At 37.8% G+C, this 26117-nt stretch overlaps 1 protein-coding gene across 1 annotated transcript; it reads left to right on the top strand.

Annotated features, from left to right (window-relative positions):
- Positions 1–303: 303 nt before the first annotated feature.
- Positions 304–25407, top strand: LOC105472858 (eukaryotic translation initiation factor 2 subunit alpha). The gene is made up of 8 exons (XM_011726405.2): positions 304–529; positions 4771–5012; positions 16193–16272; positions 18214–18365; positions 22172–22278; positions 23107–23204; positions 23968–24111; positions 24816–25407. The coding sequence occupies exons 2-8, from the start codon at positions 4772–4774 to the stop codon at positions 24939–24941; spliced, it is 948 nt and encodes a 315-aa protein (XP_011724707.1). The 5' UTR covers positions 304–529; position 4771; the 3' UTR covers positions 24942–25407.
- Positions 25408–26117: the final 710 nt, after the last annotated feature.

Raw genomic sequence — 26117 nt, 5'->3', positions numbered from 1 at the left:
CGCACCGCGGAACCATCCCTCAATTCCGGTTCGCCTCCCAACCCCTCCCCATCCAGCTTCCCTGAGGCTGCGCAATACGCGGCACGTGCCAGGCCAAAGACTAGGAGCGAAGCGTGCACGCCTTGTTTCTCTCCACCTGTCGTCTCTGGTCACAGCGCCATCTCATGGTTAGCTGAAACTGTGAACGAGGATACATTCTTCAGGGGCAAGGAATCAGGTCCTATGTCTTTCTCGCGCCTTGAATGTTACTTAGCTAAAGCTAAGATAGCGAGAAACCGTACTTTTCGGGTTCTTCCATGATCTACATTCGTCCTTGTTCTCGGAGGACCCAGACTCTATGGTTAATGATGAAGAGGGGTCTCTATTCGTTCAACGCTTGCGCAATACGAGGAGGTTCCGCATGCGCAGTCGGGTGACCGAAGCGCACGCTGAGGAGGATCGGCGGCCGGTGAGGGAGAAGCAAGTCTGGTCTCTCTGATTAAAGAAGGCGGCTCTGGTCTCCACTGCGGGAATCACACACATACCTCAGGTGACTAATCCCAAGCTCGGTTTCTCCAAGAACTCACTTTGGTTTGTGTCCAGTGACATGGGTGTTCGAGAGCGGGTAGGCCCCGGGCTAACACCTCCCTTTCCCGTCCCTGCGCGGGAAGTGGCTGGACAGCACCGCCGCCACCCGCGCTGTCGTGGGCCTCGTCGCCGGCTCCGTGTAGGTCATCCTGTGTTCCAGAGGCGTCGTTGTTCCAGCAGAGGAATCTCGTAAAGGAAAGTGGGCCGAGTGGATTGTACAGCCTCTACAATATGCCGAAAGTGAGAATGCCTCGGGAGAACGTCGTGACACCCTAACTCTTACCCCCAGCTCAGGACGCTGAGCAGTTTGCTTTTTCCAGGTCTGAGAATTCCATCTTTTCTTCCGCCCCAACAGTTCTACCGAAATTTTCCCCTGCTTCTCAGTGGAAACCAAACTGGACTCTTACCTGAGAAACGTGTGGGACGGGCACCGTGTTGGAAAGAGCGGGGTCCGAGTAGTTTTTCATCTGATAATTGAATGAGTCACCCTTTGAATCAAAACTAAATGAGACTTGAGTTTATTACTGTTACTATCAGTTTGTTTTATGTTGGCGACAATGAGAATAGAACTGTGTTAAGCATATGTTAGGTTAACTATGCTAAGCATAACAGAAAGCCTAAGATAAGGAAATATTTTCGGGTTAAATACACAGTCATCCCTGGGTCTCTTTATCCACAAAATTTAGGCTTTTAAAATTTTATTAAGCAAAAGACATGGTTTTTTCGATTAAAAGTATAGCAGAGAAGTCTATATTTTCTCTCAATTGAGTTGTTATTCAAGGAAAAATCTCTGTGTCAGTAGTTTGGGGATGACTTATACCGAACTTTACTACCTATTCTCAGTTCATCTGGTGCCAAAAGATGTAGTTGTCTCATGCACAGTAATGTTTATAGAGATTTGGTGATAACTTTCTTTTTCAACTATAATGATGAAATAAAAGCTTTACTTATGTAGCACTTCTATACCAAGAACTACCATTCAGAGAGCATTCCTAATACGTGTTAGATCCAAATTAGAATTATCACGAGAGTTGTCCCCATCACATGTATTTTGGAAAGGAATGTGAACTTCTATATCCATTATAGCAGTTTGACCATGCACTGTTTTGAGAAAGAAGTTCTACCTACCATTTGTCCTGCAAAATAACTGACTAGCCAGGGTATTTGAAATTAGCCCGGAGTTTGGTTGATATATTTTGAAAGGTGGCTGATACTTTTACATCAGAACACATAAGAGTATTATAATGTGTTGTGATATTGAGGTTCTGTGGGTTAAAGACATTCTGGATTTGATGTCGATTATCTTAAGAAAGTATTATAATTTAGTATTTCTGTTCCTCCTTTTCCTGTTCATTGCTTCACTGTGCTCCTTTCATAGTACTTCATATTGTAATCATTTGCTTGCTAGTTTGTTTCCCACTCTATACTTAACTTAGGTAAGAGTCTTTTTTTTTTTTTTTGAGACAGAGCCTCTGTTGCCCAGGCTGGAGTGTAGTGGCACGATCTCAGCTCACTGTAGCCTCTGCCCCTGGGTTCAAGGGATTCTCCTGCCTCAGCCACCATAGTAGTGGGATTACAGGTGCCTACCACCACACCCAGCTAATTTTTGTATTTTTAGTAGAAATGGAGTTTCACCATGTTGACCAGGCTGGCCTCAAACTCCTGGCCTCAAGTGATCCACCCACCTCAGCCTCCCAAAGTGCTGGGATTACAGGTGTGAGCCACCGCGCCTGGCCTGGTAAGAGTCTTTCTTGTTGACACTTCTTGAGGACCAAATAAAATAAGTCAGAATGCTGTGAAAAAGATAAAGAGATGAAGTCACCTAGTGTGACTTCGATATTGCCAAATGTTTTTTTAAGTAAAAAAAAATAATAATAAGTTATTAGCATTTCATTAGGCAGTATGTTGAAAGTTTATCAACCAATATGCAGGTTTTTGTGGTATGGATTCTTTTTGTACTTAACTTCCTGTCTTTGCTATGAATAACTTAACCATCAACAGTATTCCTTTACTTACCCTTTATGTTGCAAAGAGACTTGTGCCTCCTGAAGAAATAGTATTCATAGTCATATCCCTTCAGGATTCTTTTACACGATTGCCCGTGTTTTTTAACCATCAGATTAAGCCTTGCTTCCCCTAAAAGCGTCACCTTTACTATTTGGAGAAACTTGGTAAGTAAATATGGTTTTCACCTGTTAAATGTCTTAAAACTGTTCGGTACATTTCTGTAACATAGTTTATTTTGATGCCCAATTTGAAACTTTTTAGCTCTCAAATTTGAGAACTTTACATGCACATATTCGACAACAGTTTCCCCACCACCCCCACCCCCACCCCTGAAAAGCCCTGTTTAAAAATGAAACAACCAGTCAGCTGTTTCTTGGTGGGTAGTTCTGGCCATTGAATGTCTACTTACCTTTGTTTGCTAAATCCCTATTTTGTAGGGATTTTGTATTCCCTACAAAGAAATACATCTCTGCTACTGTCATTAATATGCTGCTTTTTGTTGTTAAACCAATGAGTACTAATAGTTTGCACTTATTGGTGTCACATACTCTAGCACTGAATATATATATATATATATTCATGTTGCTTTTAAAGTAAAATGTTTCTAATTGTAATATGTTTATGAATAGTTTTGAGAGAATATAGTCTTACTGATAAGAGGACAGACTCTGGCCGGGTGCGGTAGCTCAAGCCTGTAATCCCAGCACTTTGGGGGGCCGAGACAGGCGGATCACGAGGTCAGGAGGTCGAGACCATCCTGGCTAACACGGCGAAACCCCATCTCTGCTAAAAATACAAAAAACTAGCCGGGCGTGGTGGCGGGCGCCTGTAGTCCCAGCTACTCCAGAGGCTGAGGCAAGAGAATGGCATAAACTCAAGAGGCAGAGCTTTCAGTGAGCTGAGATCAGGCCACTGCACTCCAGCCTGGGCGACAGAGCCAGACTCCATCTCAAAAAAAAAAAAAAAGAGGACAGACTCTGGATCCAAACTTCCTGGATTCAAATCCTGACTCATCACTTGTTAGCAGTATGTGAAAGAACAAGTAACTTAACCTGTGCTTCACTTTTTTAATCTAGAAAATGGGGAGAACTAGGGAGAAAGTTGTACCACAAGGAGATAGGCAGTGACCAGATCATATAGGATTCTGTAGGTAGTGAAAAGATATATAAGTCAGTAGCAAGCCACTGGGAAATAGGCAGGTGCCAATTAATAAGTTATTAAATTAATTTTCACAAAGTTTTCTTAGGCCTTTAAGTTATGTTACTACTTAAGTTTTGAGCAGTGACAACAGTGAAGGTTAACAGAAAAACATGGAAATCATCAGCCATGATTAGTTTGAGAGCTTCCTTTTTAAATGTGCTTCTACCCAGATTATGATTTCAGGCTTGTGGATCATAGAAGGAGTAGTACTGAAAGTAGGTTGGGTGGATCAAAGGGAATAATTGTAAATATCTTTAATGCTTGGAGGTTAAGAGAAACTTTAACTTTGTAGTAATGGAGATTAAAGCTATTCTCAAGATTAAGTATACCTATTCAATAAAAGAAAGGAATATTTGGGAGTATTGGGGATAAGAGAAGCTAGACGTTGTGAATTCAAGGAAAAAAACTTATGAGAGGAGGAGGAGGATGAATTTTAGTTTATTTTGTGATTAAGATTTTTTTAGTTTTTGTTGCTTTGACATGTGACACTAATTTGGGCTACAATAAATGACAATATATCATATGGTATATTGGTTAGGATTTAGGTAGAAAATCTTTCCTTTATATAGTGAGTGGTATCATATACAATGTTTGCTAACTTCAGCGAAGAGTAGCTTTAGTTTTCTGATTAGTTATAATAGTGATGCTTCCCATCATTTGATATGCCTTAAAGTAGTATTTTACTCTTGAGGTATTCCTTTAATCCTTAGGTCTTGGAGGACTTTATAGATGGTCATTATTTTTTATGATTCCTCTGAAACTAATGGCAGAGAATCACCCAAGCATTACAAAAATGTTGAGCAAAGTAAAAATTAAAGCTTGGTTCCTGAACATTATCTGTTTTCTGGTACCACTTAAGTTTCAAAGGATGAGAAGACTAAGACTAATAACTATTTTTTTCTTCATCTTTTCTTTCAGTGGCAAGATGTGGAAATTGATTTTTTTTTTTTTTCATCTTAACTGAACACTTACTTAATTCTTTTGTTTAAATTGCAGAATGCCGGGTCTAAGTTGTAGATTTTATCAACACAAATTTCCTGAGGTGGAAGATGTAGTGATGGTGAATGTCAGATCCATTGCTGAAATGGGGGCTTATGTCAGCTTGCTGGAATACAACAACATTGAAGGCATGATTCTTCTTAGTGAATTATCCAGAAGGCGTATCCGTTCTATCAACAAACTCATCCGAATTGGCAGGAATGAGTGTGTGGTTGTCATTAGGGTGGACAAAGAAAAAGGTAAGTGAGAAAAATATCTGTAATATAAATTTCAGATTTAAAATGGTTTAAAAATACATTTTTTGTAAATTGCATGCGGCAGCTTAGGGAAAAAAAGCTCTTTTTATACTTAAACCTCTTACATACAAAGTGATTAGAAAACCATGTCAATTAGCTATTTAAACAAGATCTCTTAAGTTAATAGTAGTTTAATTAGTACATCCTAGGATTTTATGGATCAAATAACTTGAATTTTATTTCTAGTGTTTATCAGGATTTTGGTAATTGAATCATGGTAACCAAACTTAAAGAGAGTACTAGTTCATTTACATTGGTAGATCTGAATATGTTGGATGCCTTTTTTCTTGATTTAAAGCTAAAGTAGTAATGAGATCTTTGGGTAAGCATGAAAATGGGGCAGATGGGTTTTACGAATCTTTTATATAAGCCTTGAAGAAGCAATATACTATGTGTGTATATACACACCTGAAATCTAACATTGTATATATTGCTGGTAATTAGAATGTTTGTGTCTACCAAATCCTGTGGTATCTTTCAGACAGTTTTGAATGACTATCCATTTTTTACTTATTGGATTCCTTTTCTGGACCCCATGTAAATCATCACCTTTGTGAATACTGTTTTTTAAAACATGGTATACAATACCATTAAGTAGGTTTTAATTTCAGCCATCTTACTATAATTTGTTAGGTGTTAGTTTTAGGTCATTAGTTACTATCATGTCTGAAGGGCTGCATATCAGTCACCTTGATTCAACTTATCCTTCTGAATCTCCTCAGCCGTCTAGTTTACTGATACTTTCTCACTTCTGCAAGTGATTAATTTTATACATACTGACTTTTTTTTTAATTATTATTATAGCCTTAGATGATACATAGATTTTGAGGTTATCTTATGCCTTAGGTAGTGACTGCTACTTAGCACATGGATTGTTTTAAATGTTTTGCTGTGACTTAGCTATAGCCCCACCCAAAATTATTAAACTACTTTGAGACTATTTGTTAAACTTATGTAAGTCTTCACATCACTGTCCTAGTAGTACGTAAAATAGTGTCTAATCTTGTACTTCGGTTTGTTTTGTTTTGTTTTTTTTTTTAAGAGTTGGGATCTTGCTCTGTCACCCAGGCTGCAGTGTAGTAGTGTGATCATAGGTCGCTGCAGCCTTGAACTCTGTTCAAGTGTTCCTCAAGCAGTCCTCCCAAGTAGCTGGAACTATATGCATGTGCCACCCTGCCCAGCTAACTTTCTTTGTAGAGATGGGGTCTCACTATGTTGCCCAGGCTAGTCTTGAACTGGGCTCAAGTGATCCTCCTGCCTTGGCCTCACAAAGTACTGGGATTACAGGTGTGAGCCACTGTGCTCAGCCTTCTTTTTCTATTGTATGAAATATATACAAAAGGAGGAATCAAATATGTTTTTAGTTGCAATCAGAAAAAATATGGAATGGCATACTTGCTTACATACGGTAGATACATGTAAAGCTATTTCCATAGCATTTGTTTGTATGGCATTAACTAAAACCAGGAAATGACCAAAATGGGGACTGGTTAAATAAATCAGTACAAATGCATGCAATGCAATTTTATGCAGAATGAGATCTGAATATTCTGTATTCTGATATGGAAGATCTCTACGATAGGATGAGGAAAAGAGCAAAGTGCAAAACAGCCTGTAGAGAGAATTCATTTTACTAGAGAATTAGGTCCTGCTAGATAAGCCTTTCGACGTAAATGCCATAAACCCTGAACAAGTATGAAAAATAACTACCTAAAGACAATGAGAAGCAGCCAAAAGCAGGCCAAACTTGAAAATTTGAAGGTGAGTCGACACTTACAAGAAAGGATATGTTGGCCGGGCATGGTGGGTCAAGCCTGTAATCCCAGCACTTTGGGAGGCTGAGACGGGCGGATCACAAGGTCAGGAGATCGAGACCATCCTGGCTAACATGGTGAAACCCCATCTCTACTAAAAATACAAAAAAACTAGCCGGGCACGGTGGCGGGCACCTGTAGTCCCAGCTACTCGGGAGGCTGAGGCAGGAGAATGGCGTAAACCCGGGAGGCGGAACTTGCAGTGAGCTGAGATCCGGCCTGGGCGACAGAGCGAGACTCTGTCTCAAAAAAAAAAAAAAAAAAAAAAAAAGATATGTTTTCTGTTTTACACCTTTTTTTTTTTTTGACCTAAGTACATGTTGAAGACAGCTTCAAGCTGGGCATTTAAGGTTCTGGCGGAAAACTTATGGTCTTATTGGCTTTAGAACTGGAGGCGAGAGTTCTTGACAACCATAGTAGATGGAAACTGGTGGTGGTAGTGGTGAGGGTTAGAGAAAGGAGGCAGGCACAAGGGGAGAGCCCATAAGTCTGTGTATAAATTCTTCCCAAATCTCTGGTTTATCCCCGAACTACTGAAACACAGGGTGAACTCCAAGTAGCCTAATAAGGAAAAAATCTGAACAGATTTCAGTTGCTTACCATCTGGGGAGACAGAGCGTATAGTTTTGAGTTCAGATGCTGACTGCCTGCTAAAACAAAAAATCTGTATTCTTTTTTTTTGAGGGGGGAGAAGGGTAGGGGATGGAGTCCCGCTGTGTCGCCAGACTAGAGTGCGGTGGTGCGATCTCAGCTCACCGCAACCTCCGACTCCCTGGTTCAAGTGATTCTCCTGCCTTAGCCTCCGGAGTTGCTGGGATTACAGGCACGCACCAGCATGCGCAGTTAATTTTTGTGTTTTTGGTAGAGATGGGGTTTTACCGTGTTGGCCAGGATGGTCTTGATCTCCTGACCTTGTGTTCTACCTGCCTTGACCTCCCAAAGTGCTGAGATTACAGGCATGAGCCACCACCCCCAGCCAAAATCTATTCTGAAGAGGAACATACAGGAATCCAGAGTCTTTGCCACAGGTCCAGGATACAATGCAAAATTGCTAACTATACAAATAAATAGGAAAATATGACGCATACAGAAGAGAAAAGCAACCAATGGAGACTGACCCAGAGATGATCCAGGGGTTGGGACTACTAGACATGGATTTTAAGGCAGACATTATAAACTGCTCAAGCACATTAAGGAAATATGCTTGTAAAGAATGAACAAGGCCGGGCACGGTGACTCACGCCTGTAATCCCAGCACTGTGGGAGGCCGAGGCGGGCGGATCACGAGGTCAGGAGATCAAGACCATCCTGGCTAACACGGTGAAACCCCGTCTCTACTAAAAATACAAAAAATTAGCCAGGCGTGGTGGCGGGCGCCTGTAGTCCCGGCTACTTGGAGAATGGCAGGAACCCGGGAGGCAGAGCTTACAGTGAGCCGAGATCGCGCCACTGCACTCCAGCCTGGGCAACAGAGTGAGACTCTGTCTCAAAAAAAAAAAAAAGAATGTACAAAGTGAAATCTCAGAGAAACTAGAAACTTCCACAAAGAACCACAGCCAAGTGTCACTTAATGACACGAATACATTCTGAGATAACGTATCATTAGGCAATTTTGTTGTGCAAGCTTCATAGAGTCTACTTAAACCTAGATGTGTAGCCTACTACACACCTAGGCTATATGGTATAGCCTATTGCTCCTAAGCTACAAACCTGTACAGCCTGTTACTGGATTGAATACTGTTGGCAGTTGACACAAAGGTATTTGTGTATCTAAACACAGAATACACAAAGGGTACAGTAAAAATACAGTAGAAAAGATAAAAAAATAGTATACCTATGTAGGGCACATACCGTGAATGGAGTTTGCAGGACTGAAAGTTGCTCTGGGTGAGTTAGTGAGTAAATGATGAGCAGGTGTGAAGGCCTAGGACATTACACTACTGTAGACTTTAGAAACACTGTACACTTAAGTAACACTAAATTTATAAAAACTAAATGCGCTACATCACTAGGTAATAGGAATTTTGCAACTCCATTATAGTCTTATGGAACCACCATTGTATATGCAGTTCAGTGTTCAACAAAATATCATTATGCAGTGCATGACTAAATATAAATTCTAAGGCCAGGCACGGTGGCTCATGCCTGTAATCCCAGCACAGTACTTTGGGAGGCCAAGGCGGGTGGATCACTTGAGATCAAGAGTTCAAGACCAGCCTGGCCGACATGGCAAAAACCCATCTCTATCAAAAGTAAAAAAATTAGCCGGGTGTGGTGGCATGCACCTGTAATCCCAGCTACCTGGGAGTGTGAGGCAGGAGAATCGCTTGAACCTGGGAGGCGGAGGTTGCAGTGAGCTGAGATTGCGCCATTGCACTCCCGCTTGGGCAACAGAGTGAGACTCTTGTCTCAAAAAAAAAAGAAAAAAAAATATATATATATATATATATGTATGTATATGAAATGAAAGAGGAGAGAGAACAGAAAATGGATTTGAAGAAATAATGGCTAACAGTTTCCCTTATTTGTTGGAGAAAAACACAAATTTACAAATTGAAGAAGCTCCACAACTCTTAAGCATGATAAATGTTATTAAGATCATATCCAGGTACATCAGACTATTAATACTGAAGAAAAAAGGTGAAGAGAAAAATCTTGAAAGTAGCCCAAGGAAAAGGATGTATTACCTACAGAAGAACAGTGATACAAATTACTATGGTGTTCATACTAGAAATAATGGAGGCCAGAGCATTGAATGATATCTTTAAAACACTCAAACCAGAATTGTGTATCTAAAGGTAATACTCAACAATGAAAGTCAAAATGAAGACATTTTTAGGTAAATAGAAACTAAAGACGTGGCATGGTGGCTTGCACCTGTAATCCCAGCACTTTGGGAGGCCAAGGTGGGCATGTTACCTGAACTCACAAATTCAAGACCAGCTGGGGCAGTGGCAAAACCTCGTCTCTACAGGAAATACAAAAATTAGCTGGGCATGGTGGTGCGCCCTGTAGTCCCAGCTACTCGGGATGCTGAGGTAGGAGGATGGTTTGAGTCCAGGAGGCGGAGGCTGCAGTGAGCCAAGATCATGCCACTGCACTCCAGCCTGGGCGATAGAACCAGACCTTTTCTCAAAAAAAAGAGAAAAGAAAAAAAAGAGAGAGGTAAAGGAAGTTCTTTAAACTGAAGAGATGTGATGACCTGACATGGAAAATACATAGGTAAATGTAAAAGACTATTTTTGCCCTTCTTAGTTTCTTTAAAAATACATTTAACTATTTGTCTTATTTGTGCCTGTGGGATTGTAATCTACAGAGGTGACTGAGTGATGACACAGGCCAATGTCCTTGAAAACTTTTACTACTTATATTGCCTGAGAGAAGGGGGCCTAATATGCCATGCAGGGCCACATGGGGAAGCACCAGTTTTAGTCAGGAGTCACAAGGAACTAGGGGGAAAAGTAGGTCAGAGCTTTTATTGGAGTTTCTGCAGGAAAAGCAAAGCAGAGCAGCTTAAACGACTTGCATTTGCCTAGTTTGAATGCTTTTGGCAGACCTTGGGGCATAAGGACTGCCCTGCTTGTCTAATACCTGGCCCTTGACTTACAACAGGGAGAATTTTGACTTGGTGTGTGAGTTTATGGGCTCCAGATTGGCTGCTCTGCATAAGAAAGGCATGCTCCCAAGCAAGCCCTTTGCTGACTCCTCCCCACCTGATGGAGGGGCAGTCTCTCCACAAATATCAGAGCCTCAAGGATACAGAAAATAAGAAAATATTTAGTTACTCCTAATAATAAATATATAGTTAATACAGTTGGCTCTGTGATTAATGGATGCCAAATAGTTAAGTATAGAAGCTAAGAAAACAGAATACTGTTTAAAGCAGACTTAGTACACTTGACAACTTAATCACAAAGGCCAGGAGGTGTGGGGTAAATAGATCTATATGATTCTTAATGATTCTTACATTTTATGTGCAGTAGTAAAATTAACTCTAAAAAGTTAAGTATGTGTATTGTAAATTCTAGAATAACCATTAAATAAGCCAGTTGCAGTGGTCTGTGCTTGTAGTCACAGCTGTTTGGGAGGCTGAGGTGGGAGAGTCACTTGAAACCAGTTGTTCAAGACCAGCCCAGGCAACATAGTGAAACTCTCTCTCTAGAAATAAGTAAAATACAAAGATAGACTATTGTAAAAGCCAAAGATATATTAAAATGGAATTCTAGAAAACATTAACCTAAAAGAAAACTCAAAAGAACAAAACAAAAACCAGAAAGAACAAATAGAAAACAAATATCTAAAATGTAGGTATTCAGTTATTGATATAACTGAATTCATTTATATCAGTAATTAAATGTAAATCAAGTAAATATTCCAGCTAAAACGCAGAGATTGTTAGGATGAATTAAAAAGCAAGACTCAATGATAATGCTGTCTACAAGAGACATACTTGGTTGAAAATAAATGGATATAAAAAGATATGCTATGCAGACAATACCTTAAGGAGACAGTGTCTCAATATTAGATAAAGTAGATTTAAAGACATAGTATTTTCAGATTTAAACAGGGATATTTTGTAATGATGAAGGGTCAATTTGTTAGAAGGAAAACAACAGTCATCACTGTGCATGTGCCTAATAATAGAGTTCAAAATGTAAAGCAGAAATTGAAAGAATTCAAGAGAGAAATAGAAAAATCTATAATCATAGTTGGAAGTTTGAACAAGCTCTGAACAATTGATGAAACAATTAGACAGATCACCAAAGACTTTGACTTGTTTGATACTTAGAACACTGCACCCAGAAAAGGCAAAATACACAGTATTTTCAAGTGTGCATGACATTCACCAAGATAGACAATAAGGTGAGCTATAATATTAATACAACTCTAAATAAATTTCAAAGGGTTGGAATACAAATATGTTCTGTAATCACGCTGGAACTAATTTTGAAATCAGTGTCATTATATATTGGGAGAGAAAAGTTTGTAATGTTAAATAAGCCCTTCCAAATAATTCATATATTAAAGCCTTAGGGGAAAATTTATAGCTTTAATTACTTATATTAGAAAAGAAAAAAGATCTAAATCAGTTACCTAGACTTTCATTTTAGAAGATAAAAGAAGGGAAAGGTAAACTCTTAAGTAGAATAAAAGAAATAATAAGTATAAGATAATCAGTGAAATAGAGTATCAGAAAATCAGAGAACAGTAACAAAGTTAAAAACTTGCTTTTTGTTTTTTTAAAAAAGAGCAAAATTGATAAACCCCTAGTTAGGCTGATGAAGAAAAGGAAAGAGAACACAAATTACCAATCTCTGGAATGAGAACAGAGTTGTCACTGCAGATGCTACAGTCATTAAAAGGCTGATAAGGGAATATCATTACCAATTTTATGCCAATCATCTCAACCAACAAATTAGGTGAAATTAGTGAATTCCTTGCAAAATTTTACTTACTGAAACTGACACAATTTAAAATAGAAATTTCGAGTGTCCTATATGTCAGAGAAATTGAATTTATTGTAAAAAACCTTTTCATCAAGAAAACTCGGTCCTGACCAGGCACAGTCGTTCATGTCTATAATTCCAACACTTCGGGAGGTTGAGGTGGGCAGATTGCTTGAGCCCAGGAGTTCAAGACCAGCCTGGAAACATGACAAAACCTTGTCTCTACAGAAAATAGAAAAAGTACCCAGGCATGGTGTTGTGCACCTGTAGGTCAGTCCCAGAGAAGCTGAGGTTGGAGGATTGCTTCAGCCCAGGAGAACAAGTCTGCAGTAAGCCAAGATCATGCCACTACACTCCAACCTGGGTGACTAAGACCCTGTCTCAAAAAAAAAAGAAAACTGTAGACCAGATGGTTAAATTGATGAGTTGTATCAGACATTTAAGGCAGAAATAATGAGTCATAATACAATTTCAGAAAGTTAAGGAGGTAGGCCAGGCACGGTGGCTCACACTTGTAATCCCAGCAATTTCGGATGCTGAGACAGGAGGATCGCTTGAGGTCAGGAGTTCAAGACCAGCATGGCAATATAGGGAGACCCCATCTCTATAAAAATTTTTAAAAATTAGCTGGGTGTGGTGGTGTGTACCTGTAATGTAGTTCCAACTACTTGGGAGGCTGAGGTGGAAGGATGGCTTGAGCCCAGGAGTTTGAGGCTATAGTGAGCTGTGATCATACTGTTGTACTACAGCCTGAGCAACAGAGCAAGCCTGTGTCTCCCACAAAAAAAAGAAAAAATTGAGAAGGTGGGAACACTTCCAAAATACAGTCAGTACAGTCACATAGTGCTTAATGACAAGGATACATTCTGAAAAATGTCTTATCATGCAATTATCATAGAGTGTGCTGCTTACATAGACCTTGATAGTATAGCCCATACACACATGGGTTGTTTAGTATAGTCTATTATTCCTAGGTTATAAACCTGTACAGTATGTTACTGTACTGATTAGGTAGTTGTAACACAATGGTAAATATTTGTGTACCTAAACACAGAAAAGGTACAGTAAAAATACAGTATTATAATCTTACAGTACTACTGTTATATATGCAGTCCATTGTTTACTGAAATGTTATGCAGTGCATGACTAATTTTATGAGGCCATCATAACCCTGATAAGAAAATCCGACAAAGACATGTTTTTGTGAAAAAGCAAATTACTGACCAAATATGTGATTAGCATAGATAAAACAATTAATAAAATATGTTTTTCAAATCCAACAATGTTTAAAAAGGATAATAAAACATGACCAAGTGGAGTATATGGAATGCCAGTTTGGTTTAATAGTCATAACTTTACGTTGGCTGGGCATGGTGGCTCAGGCCTGTAATCTCAGCACTTTGGGAGGCCTAGGTGGGAGGATCACTTGAGCCCAGGAGTTCGAGACTAGCCTGGGCAACATAGCAGGACCCCACCTCTTTTGTTGTTGTTTCTCACTTCTTTTTATTTAAAAAAATTTTTTTTTAAGTTTATATGTGCTTTTATATGATCAGTTAATTAACAGAAGTACAAAGGCAGCTGATCAAAGAAAAAAATTATCTTTTTAACAAATGGTGCTGGGACTACTGGATGTCCATAGGCAAAAAAGAAACTCAATTCAAACACCTCACCTTATACAAAAGTTACCTTAAAATGAATCATAGATGTAAATGTAAACTTCTAAATACCTCTAGAAGAAAACATAGGAATCTTTCTGACCTTGGATTAGGCAAAGATTTCTTAGATAGCATACTAAAAGTGTTATTCATGAAAGGAAAAATTGATCAATTGAACCTTATCAAAATTAAGAACTTATGTTCTTTAAAGACACTGTAAAGAGAATAAAAAGACAAACCAGCATATTTTAAAAACTCTTGACAACCTAAAAAAAATCCTGTATATAGGCTGGGAGCAGTGGCTCACGCCTGTTATCCCAGCACTTTGGGAGGCCGAGTTGGGCAGATCATGAGGTCAGGAGATCAAGACCATCCTGGCCAACATGGTGAAACCCCGTCTCTACTAAAATCAAAAAATTAGCGGACATGGTGGTGCATGCCTGCAGTCCCAGCTACTCAGGAGGCTGAGGCAGGGGAATCACTTGAACCCAGGAGGCAGAGTTTGCAATGAGCCGAGGTTGCGCCGCTGCACTCCAGTCTGGCGACAGAGTGAGACTCCATCTCAAAAAGAGAAAACCAAAAACAAAACCTGTATCTAAACCATCAGTTTTTAAAGGAGCAAAAGTTTTGAATAGATACTTTGCCAAAGAAGATAATTGGATAGCAAATATGCACATGAAAAGATACTGAACATCATTAGTCATTAGGAAAATGCAAATTAAAACCACAGTGAGATGCCACTGCACAGTCAATAGACTGACCTTTTAAAAATCAGTTGAGAGACATGGAGCAGTTCTAACTGCTCCACATTGCTTATGGGAATGCAGAGTGCCACATTCACTTTGGGAAAGTTTGGCAGTTAAGATTAACATGTACTTAATGTATAACGCAGCTGTGCCATTTCTAGGAAAATTTATTTTCACAAAGAAACTTGTATCCAGTTTTTAGTGGCTTCAGGGGTGATGGAACTTGATTTTGGTGGTGGTTAAATGACTATTCTTTTTTTTAAACACAAAGAACTTAACACTAAAAGTGGTGTATGTACACTATATGTAAGTCATACCATTTTTAATGAAACTGCTCAGAATCTGAAATAAAATCAGTGTATATGAACAGAATATAGGAGGAAAACTATCAGCATTTTAATAGATGTGAAAGAGCATTTGACAAAATTTGTCACCAATTCATAATAAAAAGTCAGCAAACAAAAACTAAAAGAGAATTTCCTAATCTGATAAAAGAGTGTCTAGAAAAACGCCACAGACTTATGTCCTCCAGTATTGAAAAAGAAGACATTCACTGTCACGCTGTTACTCAGCATTGTACTGGAAGTCATTGCCAGGCGCAGGTTTGTAGGTTTCAGCCGTTTTTTGGCTACTTGACCTTGACAAGTTACTTAACCTCTCGTGGGTTTTAGTTTCTTCAGGTTAAAAAGAGGTGGGGCTGTGGGAAATAGGATGATAATCTACCGTGCAGGATTGTCGTGAGGGTTCAAGGAGATGTTTAAGCACCTAACATACATAAGCACCAACAAGTAACGTAGTTACTTGTATATGATAGTAATACAGTAGATTAGTTTTAATTTGTTCAGTGTGTGTGGAGGGTTGTGTGTGTGTATCTTCTGTGAGGATAGCCTCTTTTTTTAAACTAAATGAACATCTTAGTGAATTCCTATTCTGGAGAAGGAAAAGGAAGAAATAGGGGAAAGCTAGGCATTTTGACTAGCTTTCATTTGGATAATTGAAAATTATTAGTTCTCTCCAGTAAGGTAATGGAGAATATATAATTACCTGATAAAAATTTATTTCTGAAAACAATTCAGAATATCTCGTCTTGTACAGACTGAGTATCCCTTATACCCAAATCCAAAATGCTCCAAAATGTGAAACTTTTTGAGCATCAACATGACACTCAAAGGAAATGTTCATTGGAGCATTTCAGATTTTGGATTTTCAGATTCAGGATGCTCTGACTAGTAATACATTGCATATATTCCAAAATCTGGAATCCAAAACACTTTTGGTCCCAAGCATTTCTGATGAGGGATACTCAGCCTTGTAATACTTATGCAGTATTTTGTTGATATGATTTTAGTAGGAAATAATTGTAAGTATGCCAATCAAACACTTAATTTGGTCTTCAAAGCTGGTTACAATAGTGCAGTGGCACCTGGACAGAGATAAGTTTTTCAAAATTTTTTTGTACAGGATATATTGATTTGTCAAAAAGAAGAGTTTCTCCAGAGGAAGCAATCAAATGTGAAGATAAATTCACAAAATCGAAAACTGTAAGTTGATCTTTGAGTCAAATTAGTCCACTATCTGTGAGTTTAATAAATAATTTGAAATCTTAATTTCAAAAGAGTATGACTACGGTGTTTTGTTTTGTTTTTTTATCTCATACTGCTGCTACCTTAAAGTATTGCTTATGATCTAATATTCTCAAATCAATACTAGAAGTGTTTTGAAGCCATTTTAGGTTAAATTAACTGTGGGTGACTTCAACTGGTTTAACTTGTTTCCAATTGGAATGCCTCATAAAATACGGGGTTTTTTTGTTTGTTTAAATAGAAATGAGGTCTTGCTATTTTGTCCAGTTGGTCTCATACCCTGAGCTTCAAGTGATCCTTGAGCCTCGGCCCCGCAAAGTGCTGGGATTACAAAAGTGAGCTAATGCGCTTGGCCAAAATACAGTTCTTGATTTTCAACCCTGTTCTGGGATAAGGGTAACAGAGATAGCCAGCTGTTATATGTTAAAAATGAACAGGGGTTTATAAAATGTCTGTGAATCCAGGAAAGCAAGGCAGAGGCCTGTTACTAGTTTTGGGTTTTTTTCCCCTCCACTAGTTTATTAGGATTATTTCTTTTTACTTTTTTTCTTATTTTTGCTGTTACTTCCTACTTGTCATCCACAGTAAGCACCAGCAAAGCAAAGATAGCCGTTTAATTTCTTACATTTCTTCTGTCAGTATTTCTCTTTTCTCAGGCCCTGTTTAAGTTATCCTTCATCCTCTACATCTTCAGTTCTGTGTGTGTGTGTGACAAAGTCTCGCCCAGACTGGAGTGCAGTGGCGCAATCTCAGCTTACTGCAACCACCTCCTCCTGGGCTCAAGCGATCCCCTCACCTCTGCCTCCCAGAATGTTTGAGATTACAGGCGTAAGCCAGTGTGCCCAGCCTATCCTCAGTTCTTAGTGGTACTGTTTGTATTGCTTCTGTTTTCTTTGCCCTTCTCTGGTGTCTGTTCTTTTCTGCTATGAGTGTTTCTGTCCTCAAGATAAAATATCAAAAAAAAAAAAAAGTTTCAATGAAGAGATTTAAAAAAATCATGCTTAATCCCAGTAAGAGAGAAAATGAAGGTCTAAAAGCCATCAGTTACCCAAATCATTTCCTTTGTTTTAATGATGTATTTACAGTTATGCAGTGTGGTTTACACATTTGAAAACACTGTCAGTAAAATCTCTTCTTAATAAACTCTAGGACCTTACCACTTAGAATGTAGTCTCTGAACTAAGAGCATTGGCATCACATATTTTTTAGAAATACAGACTCTCAGGTCCCACTAACTTTTGAGAAGCACTTTTCTGGGAAAATTCCATATTTTTTTGTCTCCTTAGGATATTATTAAAATGAGTGTGTTAATAGATCTTATCGAGATGTTAAAATGGAAGACTTACTCAATGTCAGTATCTTTTCTCACTCAATTTTTATGTGTAACTATGATGAAGACCTTTTTAATACTTTTTCTCTGCACCCTATGTTAATTTTAGGAGGTAAGAAAAAGTTTGGCAGGTGGGTAAGATTACAGAAAAAAAAAAAAAAGAGCTTTTAATCCTGATTCTGTCCTCATGAAGTAATAACAACAACTTGTATTTGTATAATAGTTTTCCATTTATAGTGTGTGGTTTCTGTATATTTGATCTATGCGAGCACTCTCTGTAGTAAGGAGAGATACTAGTATCTTCTTTTTCCAGAGGAGGAAACAAGTTCAGAGATACTGTGTTATTGTCAAGACTTGATCCAGGTCTTAGGACCCTAAATTGTATACTGTCTCTACTTTTTATACCCTTTTAAAGTGAATATTTCCCTATGGAGAAAGAACTTATATGGAGATCTTTTGTTGTTAAGGAATTATTGTAGTAAAATTATGTTATTTATTAAAATGTAAAAATATTTATTTTTTATAGATCCCTTATCTTTGAATTATTAAGCTTTTCATTTTATTTCTAGGTTTATAGCATTCTTCGTCATGTTGCTGAGGTGTTAGAATACACCAAGGATGAGCAGCTGGAAAGCCTATTCCAGAGGACTGCCTGGGTCTTTGATGACAAGTACAAGAGACCTGGATATGGTGCCTATGATGCATTTAAGCATGCAGTCTCGTAAGAATGCCTTCTTGACTCTCCTTCTACCTTGCTATCACAACTCTTAACCTGATATTTAACAGCACAGCATCCATGTATAAAGTACTTGCCAATTTTAGATTAAAATATTTTGTGTTGGCCAATAAATGGGCCAATCCTATATGGTCAAGTCTGTGTAGTTTTATGTATCATAGTTATGTAGATTCATAAACTATATGGTTTATCTCAAAAATTTTCCTTTCCTGGTTATTGTCCTAAGTGGCTATAGGACTAAAGAGCATGTGTCACCAAAAACTATAACCTCTTGTTTGCTCTACCTCTTTTGACTCTCCTTTGACTTTCAGCCCACACCACTTGACCCAGTCTTCCATGTAGCCTTAGCCTGGGCCTTACTATCACCAGGATTTGCTTTGCCACTAAAATCTTTAATTCCCACTTTCTGTTCTTTTGCCCCAGCCTCCTATTCATCTAGCTCTCAGTTGGTCCTATTATTTGTCATCTTAATTCTGTATGTTAGGCTCTGATTCCAAACCTTTTTTCTCCCTGTCTTTTCACCATTTCCTGCCTTCTCTTTCTTATCCAACATAGGCACACCATGATCCATCATTTCAACGACTTTCTTGCCATTATTATGAGCTTTTGCCCTGTTTTTCCTTCTGATACATCCAGCCTTGGATCGATGTTCCGGCCTTCTCTGTACTTGTAGAGTGCTGCTAGGAAAAATCACAGTCTTGCAGGTTGGTCCACTGCATATTCATGGTCTCCAGCCTCAGCTATTCCACATTCTCTCTGCTCCTGGTCATTTCTTCTATAGTGGCTATTTTAGAGCTTTTCCATGTTCTTCCTCGGAAAACCACTCTATCCCTGTTCCCTGCCTCTTGGCTGGTATGCTCACTACCTGTTTTATTTTATAAAGAAAATAGAAACCATTGCACAAGAACTACTTTTCCACTATCTCAACAAACTTACATATCTCCGTCCCACCTGTCATTTCTTCCTATGCTGCTGTCACTGGAATTTGTGTCCTTGCTCTCAAACTAATCTTGCCACCTGTGCCCAGCCATTGCTCAGAGATCTCTATCAGTCACTTTTTCTCTTGGGTCACCTTTCCCTTTATTGGTTTTGCTCCATCAGCATAAAAATATCTCTGGTTTCTTCCATTTATACTATAAAACACACTTCTCAACTTTTCCTGTACTTTCTGTTGGAGCAAACACTGCGTCCTCTGCTTTTAACAGCCACACTTGGCTGTGCGTGGTGGCTCATGCCTGTAATCCCAGCACTATGGAGGCTGAGGTGGGAGGATTGCTTGAGGCCAGGAGTTGGAGACCATCCTGGGCAGCATAGCAAGACCGCCATCTCTAAAAAAAAAAAAAAATTAAAAGTAGCCAGGTGTAGTAGCATGTGCCTGTAGTCCCAGCAACTTGGGAGGCTGAGGCAGGAGGATCACTTGAGTCCAGTGATTTGAGGTTTCTGTGAGCTGTGATTTATGATTGCACCACTGCACTCTAGCCTGGATGACAGAGTGAGACCTTGTCTCTTAAAAAAAAAAAAAAAAGCCAGACTCTTTCAGTTCTCTACACTTGCTGTCTCTTTACCTCCCACTCCTTCCTAAACGTTAAGGGGTAGAGGGGAGAAAAAAAGAGAATAAGTAGGACCCAGGACCGTTAAGAGTCCCCCAGCAAGCCAACTCATCTGGGGTTCCAAATCGCTTCAAGTTTATTCTCATGTGACTTTTTATTTATTTTTTTTATTTATTTAATTTTTTTTTTTTTTTTGGTATATCACGTGGTAGAAAAGGTGGAAATAGTAATAATAACTAACATTTATATAATTCTAACAACGTATGGTATAAATGCTATTATCCTTTTCTTACAGTTGAAGAAATTGAAGCTGAGATTAAGTAATTTGTTCAAGGTCACACAGCTAACAAATCATAGAGCCAGGCAGTATTCAAACGCATGCATTCTGGCTCCAGCAGAGTTTGCACTATTAGCTATTAAACACAACTTTATATTTCTGTCCTGCAGTCCTCAGTACATTTCTTAATTTCTCTCAACTGTCATCATCTGGCCTCTTTAGTTACCTCTTTAACTTCTAGCTCCAGCAACCCCTTGTTACCACTAAGCCTTGGCATGTGTTACTCCCTTTTCCTTAGCACTCTTTTCTTCATTCATGTAGGGACTGTCCAGATTTAACTAATGCTAGTTCTTTGCATTTTTTTTTAATTACATAAAATTTCTCACATAGTTGGAAACAATGTTTTACCTTCCTCACTTATCAGTGATAACCACTATTCTGAAATTATTATGTGTCAATATCATTTTTTATTGTTTTACTACATATATGTGTCTATAATCGTTATTTAAAATGTAACCTATTGTATCTTTTTGTAGCTTGCATTTTTACATATAAGGCTGTTACTAAGCAGGATTCCCCCACATTGATAGGTGTATACTTGATCCATATTAATCTCTGTATAGTATTTCATTGTGAGAATATTCTTTATCTGTTTCTATTAGAGTTGTTTAGGTAATTTTCCCTTTTGTCCCATTTGTCAAACAGGGCTGTGATGAATACCGTATGTGTCTCTATATGTAGTTGTTTCAGAGTTTCTAATATATATGCCTAGGAGTGGAATTGTTGGGTCATAGGATTGATTATATATCTTTAAACTGACTTGGACACCAAATTATTCTTCAAATTGATTCTACAATTTATATTCCCTCTAGCATTTGTATAAGTATTCCTATTTCCCCTCATCCTTGCCACAATTTCGTATATATCTGATTTTTTTTTCTCGTTTTTCTAATCTAATGAATTCACAGTAGTATCTTCTGATTTGCTTACTCCTGATTGTTGGAGAGGTCAACAGTTTTTCATGTTTATTGACCATTTGTATTTCTTCTATGAAACATCTGTTCACCTCATTTGCCCATTTTCTGTTTGTCATCTTGTTTCATAGACATTTATGTTGGTTTGTCTTCTTGTTACTTTGTTAGCTGAGTAAAAGTTCCCTCTACCCAAATTCTCTTGCCTTTTATTCCTAACAAGACCCCTTGCTTATTAAGCCTGAAGCTTCCTCATGCTATTCCTTTTTTATATGACGTAACTTTCTTTTTTTCTTTTTAATAGAGATAGAGGTCTTGCTATGTTGCCTAGACTGGTCTATGAACTCCTGGTCTCTGTGATCCTCCTGCCTCAGCCTCCCAAAGTGCTGGGATTACAGGCATGAGCCACTGGTGCCCAGCCTTGTGTATCATAACGTTTTTACAATAGTTCTACCTTACTTTTTACAGTGCTACTCCTCTTTTAGTCTTATTTCATATTTTCATCTGTTCACTCATTCAGCAAACATACCAGTTAATAAGACCCTGGTCCCTGTCCTGTGGCACTTAGGAAGGTCAGATGAAATGCTACTTTTTGCATGAAGCCCTTCCTGACCTAATTAACTGGAAGTAATACCTTCCTCTCCTGATGCCCACAGACGTACTGTTACATTTAAAAATTTTTCCATGTTTTTTTTTCTATTCAAGCTAGATAATAAACTCCTTGAGGCAGGGACAGCTAATTGCATGGAAGTAATCAATTATAGTAGAATATTAGATGTGTTAGGCATTAAATTGCTTGTTCTAGTCAGATCACTAAAATGTTGATTTCACTAATAACCAGTTGGGGTATAAGTGCAAAGCTAAGATTTGAATTCTAGTTGTGACACTACAGCCTGTGCTTAACTATTGTATGCATTGTTCCCTGGTGTTTGGTTTCACATTTATCAGTAATATAACCTTGACCTTTTGTTATTTATTTATGTTTTTGACCAGAGACCCATCTATTTTGGATAGTTTAGATTTGAATGAAGATGAACGGGAAGTACTCATTAATAATATTAATAGGCGCTTAACCCCACAGGCTGTCAAAATTCGAGCAGGTAAATGATTTTCTAAATGATTTTTACAATATTTTGCATGCATCAAAAAAGCTATTAAATAATGAGACTTACCAAAGTATATGTTGCTACATCAACATCTATAAATTTTTCTAAATGTTTGTTTTTTATAACAGAAGCTTAAGAAATTATTTTGGCTTCTGAATCATAAAATTTATATATTGACACAAGTAGAAACAGTCTTGTGAGTTCAGCTAACCTAAAGGTAGCCCTTTTTTTAAAAAGAGGGGTTTGATTGTTTTGTTTTAGTACATACTTTAAAATATTCCAAATGTTTACAAAGATGGGACATACCATGCAGAATTTTCTCCCAACTAGCCTTTTCCACCCAGTGTATCATAGGTACCCTTCCATTGCAGAACATAGGAATCTTTCTCATTCTTTCTTATGCTAGGTAATGTTTCATAGAACAGATAAACCTTAACATAAACCAGTCCCCTCTTGATGAACATGTAGGTTGTGCCAGTTTTCTCACGTTACAAGAAAAAAGCTACAAATTAGCACCCTTATATTACACATACGTACCCATTTACACAAATGTTCTTCAAGACAGATTCCTAAAAGTAGAATTTCTTAGTCAAAGGGTAATACAATTTCTGAACCGTTTTAGATAAATTGCAGTTACTGTTAACATTCCATCTTTACCACACTCCTCCTTCCCTCCATTTTATAAATAAGGAACTGCAGTATAGAGAGGTTGGATTCAGGGTATTTGAATACTAGTATATCTGCCACATGTTTGAGTTCCTTTAAACTTTTAAGTATTTTTTGCATTTTTTGGTATCAACTTTTGAACTTTTGTAATTGTAGATATTGAAGTGGCTTGTTATGGTTATGAAGGCATTGATGCTGTAAAAGAAGCCCTAAGAGCAGGTTTGAATTGTTCTACAGAAAACATGCCCATTAAGGTGAGTTGTCAGTTGTCTCCCTTCCGACTGAAATGCCCCTAAACCAAATAGGATCTTTGATCTTTGTTTCGATTTTTTTTTTTAATCACGTTTCATAACAAAAGTGGGTTTTTTTGCTCTTAAAATTGAGCAGTGGTTCTTGGTAATATTTCTAGATATTTGTGATTTATGTTTAGGCTTTTTTGGTTTCTACTGTTACTGTCACAGTGGATGGAGATTCCTATTGGTAGAAAGCCAGAGATGCCAAACCTCCTTTACAATAAAGGGTTGCTGTGCCCAAAATACTGATAGTACTGTAAAAAAGAGTAACACTTTCTTCTATCTGTACACATACAAATTTTATGAGGTTTGATCAGAATCTTTCATTAGTGATAAAATTAACTGGATGACTGTAACTCAGAATCTCGTAGAAGGATTCTTCCATCAGTTTAATTCAGAGACAAATTATCCATTATACTGATGATAACTGCAGTTAATTTAGCCACCAAATGTAACCCAGAAATGATAATTCTTTGTATTCAGTATTGCAGTGGACTGTTTATACTGCATTAGATCCCTGTATTGATTTGCTTTTGCTACATTAACAGATCACCCCAAAACATAATTGCCAATTCTGTAGGACCCTAAATTTCTGTCCTATAGAATTGGCAATTACATTTTGGGGTGATTTGTTAACACAGCAGATTAATAAAATCTCAAGCATCCTAATAGTTGTGGGTTCTATAGGTACATTCATAATTGAATTTCTGTCTTTCTCTTTTAGATTAATCTAATAGCTCCTCCTCGGTATGTAATGACTACGACAACCCTGGAGAGAACAGAAGGCCTTTCTGTCCTCAGTCAAGCTATGGCTGTTATCAAAGAAAAGATTGAGGAAAAGAGGGGTGTGTTCAATGTTCAAATGGAGGTGAGATCAATAGATTCATTTTTAATAATGACTCAGGAGGTTTCTAAAAGGAGTTCTTGTAGGTAAATAAGAGCTGTCAGCCTTGGAATGTCATATTGTAGGATGGTCATTCAGGCCTTTGATCACTAATGGTGTTAGGGGTCACCCCCCACCCCAGCCAGGAGGAAGGGAATAAACAATATAAATGAGAAGTTTTTTTATTGTTTGAATTTGGATGTGGCGTATCTAAAATTTGATCTCACAATTGGGGGAAAAAAGTTGTCTCCTGTCTTTTCCTTGTCCAACAAGAAAGAAACGTGTGTGTGTGTGTTATATAATGGTTCCTTCTATGGAAAGGACTAGTAAGCTAGTAAGTAGTAGTTTGAGCCTGGAAGATGGTTTTTTTTAACAGGACATCTATTTGTGGTCTTGAAAGATACAGCCACTGGGGTTATTTCATGTTTTCAGTTTTAGCTTATAAAAATGAGAGAAAATAATTTTCCATTTTAATACATACATCCTTTTTCTATACTATTCTCATAAGTTTCACCTATTATTTATGTAATGGAATTTATTAGTAACGTCACTCAAAAGTAAACAGATATTATGATAGAGTTGTTAGAAAAGTGTTAAAGAGAGAAAACATTAGGCAGTAATAGTATTGAAATTAAATTTGTATAGTATTTACTACTTCAGTTTGAAATTATAATACTCTGCTTCCACAGCCCAAAGTGGTCACAGATACAGATGAGACTGAACTTGCGAGGCAGATGGAGAGGCTTGAAAGAGAAAATGCCGAAGTGGATGGAGATGATGATGCAGAAGAAATGGAAGCCAAAGCTGAAGATTAACTTTGTGGGAAACAGAGTCCAATTTAAGGAACACAGAGCAGCCCTTCCTGGCTGTAAATCCTAGACTTGAAAGTTTTCCAGTATTGAAAACTTCAAAGCTGAATATTTTTTATTTCTAAGTATTTAAATGTTCTAACAGATCGGAACATGAAATGCCCTCCTAAATGTCAGCTGTTGTCACACAGTAGCTCCAACACTTTGAGCATTTTTAAGGGAGTGGCCTCATTTCACTAGAGACAAATCTTTAACAATAGTTCTAAAATTGGGCTTGTGATTTCCATTTCTGATGTCTCCAGATTGGCACCCCTTTCTAGTTCAATGCCTCACGAGATTTACCAGGGGCATCCAAAGCAAACAATCCCAATCTTTCTATATAAAATGTATTCAAACAAACATCAAATAAATTTCTGGGATATTTAACTATAGGCTTCTTCCTTCTTGTCACCAGTTAAAAGCATTTTGAATACTAAGACCCTAATTCTTTTATCCTTATTTTAGTCTTGACGTGGAACTGTAGGAGCAGGTGAATAAAGGATCTCTATAACAGATCCTTTCAAAAGAAGAGTTTAGAGAAAATAAATTTAACCACAGTGCAAGTTGACCCTTAGCGGGACAAAGCCTTAAAATGCAATGGAAGAATTAAATTGGTTCTGTGCCTTTTATCTATTCGAGATTGATGACAACTTGTGTGAGAGAATTTATCACACCAAGTCCTTATTGGTATAATAAGCTACTTGCCTTGAGTTTATAATTTAGGGTGGTAAAGTATGTTTTTAAAATTTAAAAAGCAGCTGCGTTTTTTAGTTGGAGTATCATCACCCAATTTTTGATTTTTATTCGTGATATCTACTAGGTGCCACCTAGAGCTCCAGTTCTTTATAACAAAACAGGGATCTGTTTGAACACTTACTGTTGTTGGTTTTTTTGGTTTTTTTTTTTTTTTACATGTTTCCATTTCTGTCTTCAAGAACTAATTTGTACATAATAAGTTTCATAGGTAACACATTATTTGAAGTTACAGCTACATTTAGTCCGGTGTGGAAAATCTTCAGTTGCTTTGGTCTGCTTGTCTTCATAAATTTATTCTGTTACGATACTTGAGGTACCAGTTGTATTTAATTTTATTCATTATCCCTAGATAGCTATTAAGATACTTAGATTAGACCTAACCCACCA

Source organism: Macaca nemestrina, chromosome 7 (genome assembly GCF_043159975.1).
Source record: "Macaca nemestrina isolate mMacNem1 chromosome 7, mMacNem.hap1, whole genome shotgun sequence".
Lineage (NCBI taxonomy): Eukaryota > Metazoa > Chordata > Mammalia > Primates > Cercopithecidae > Macaca > Macaca nemestrina.
This window is presented reverse-complemented; position numbering and strand designations above follow the sequence as displayed.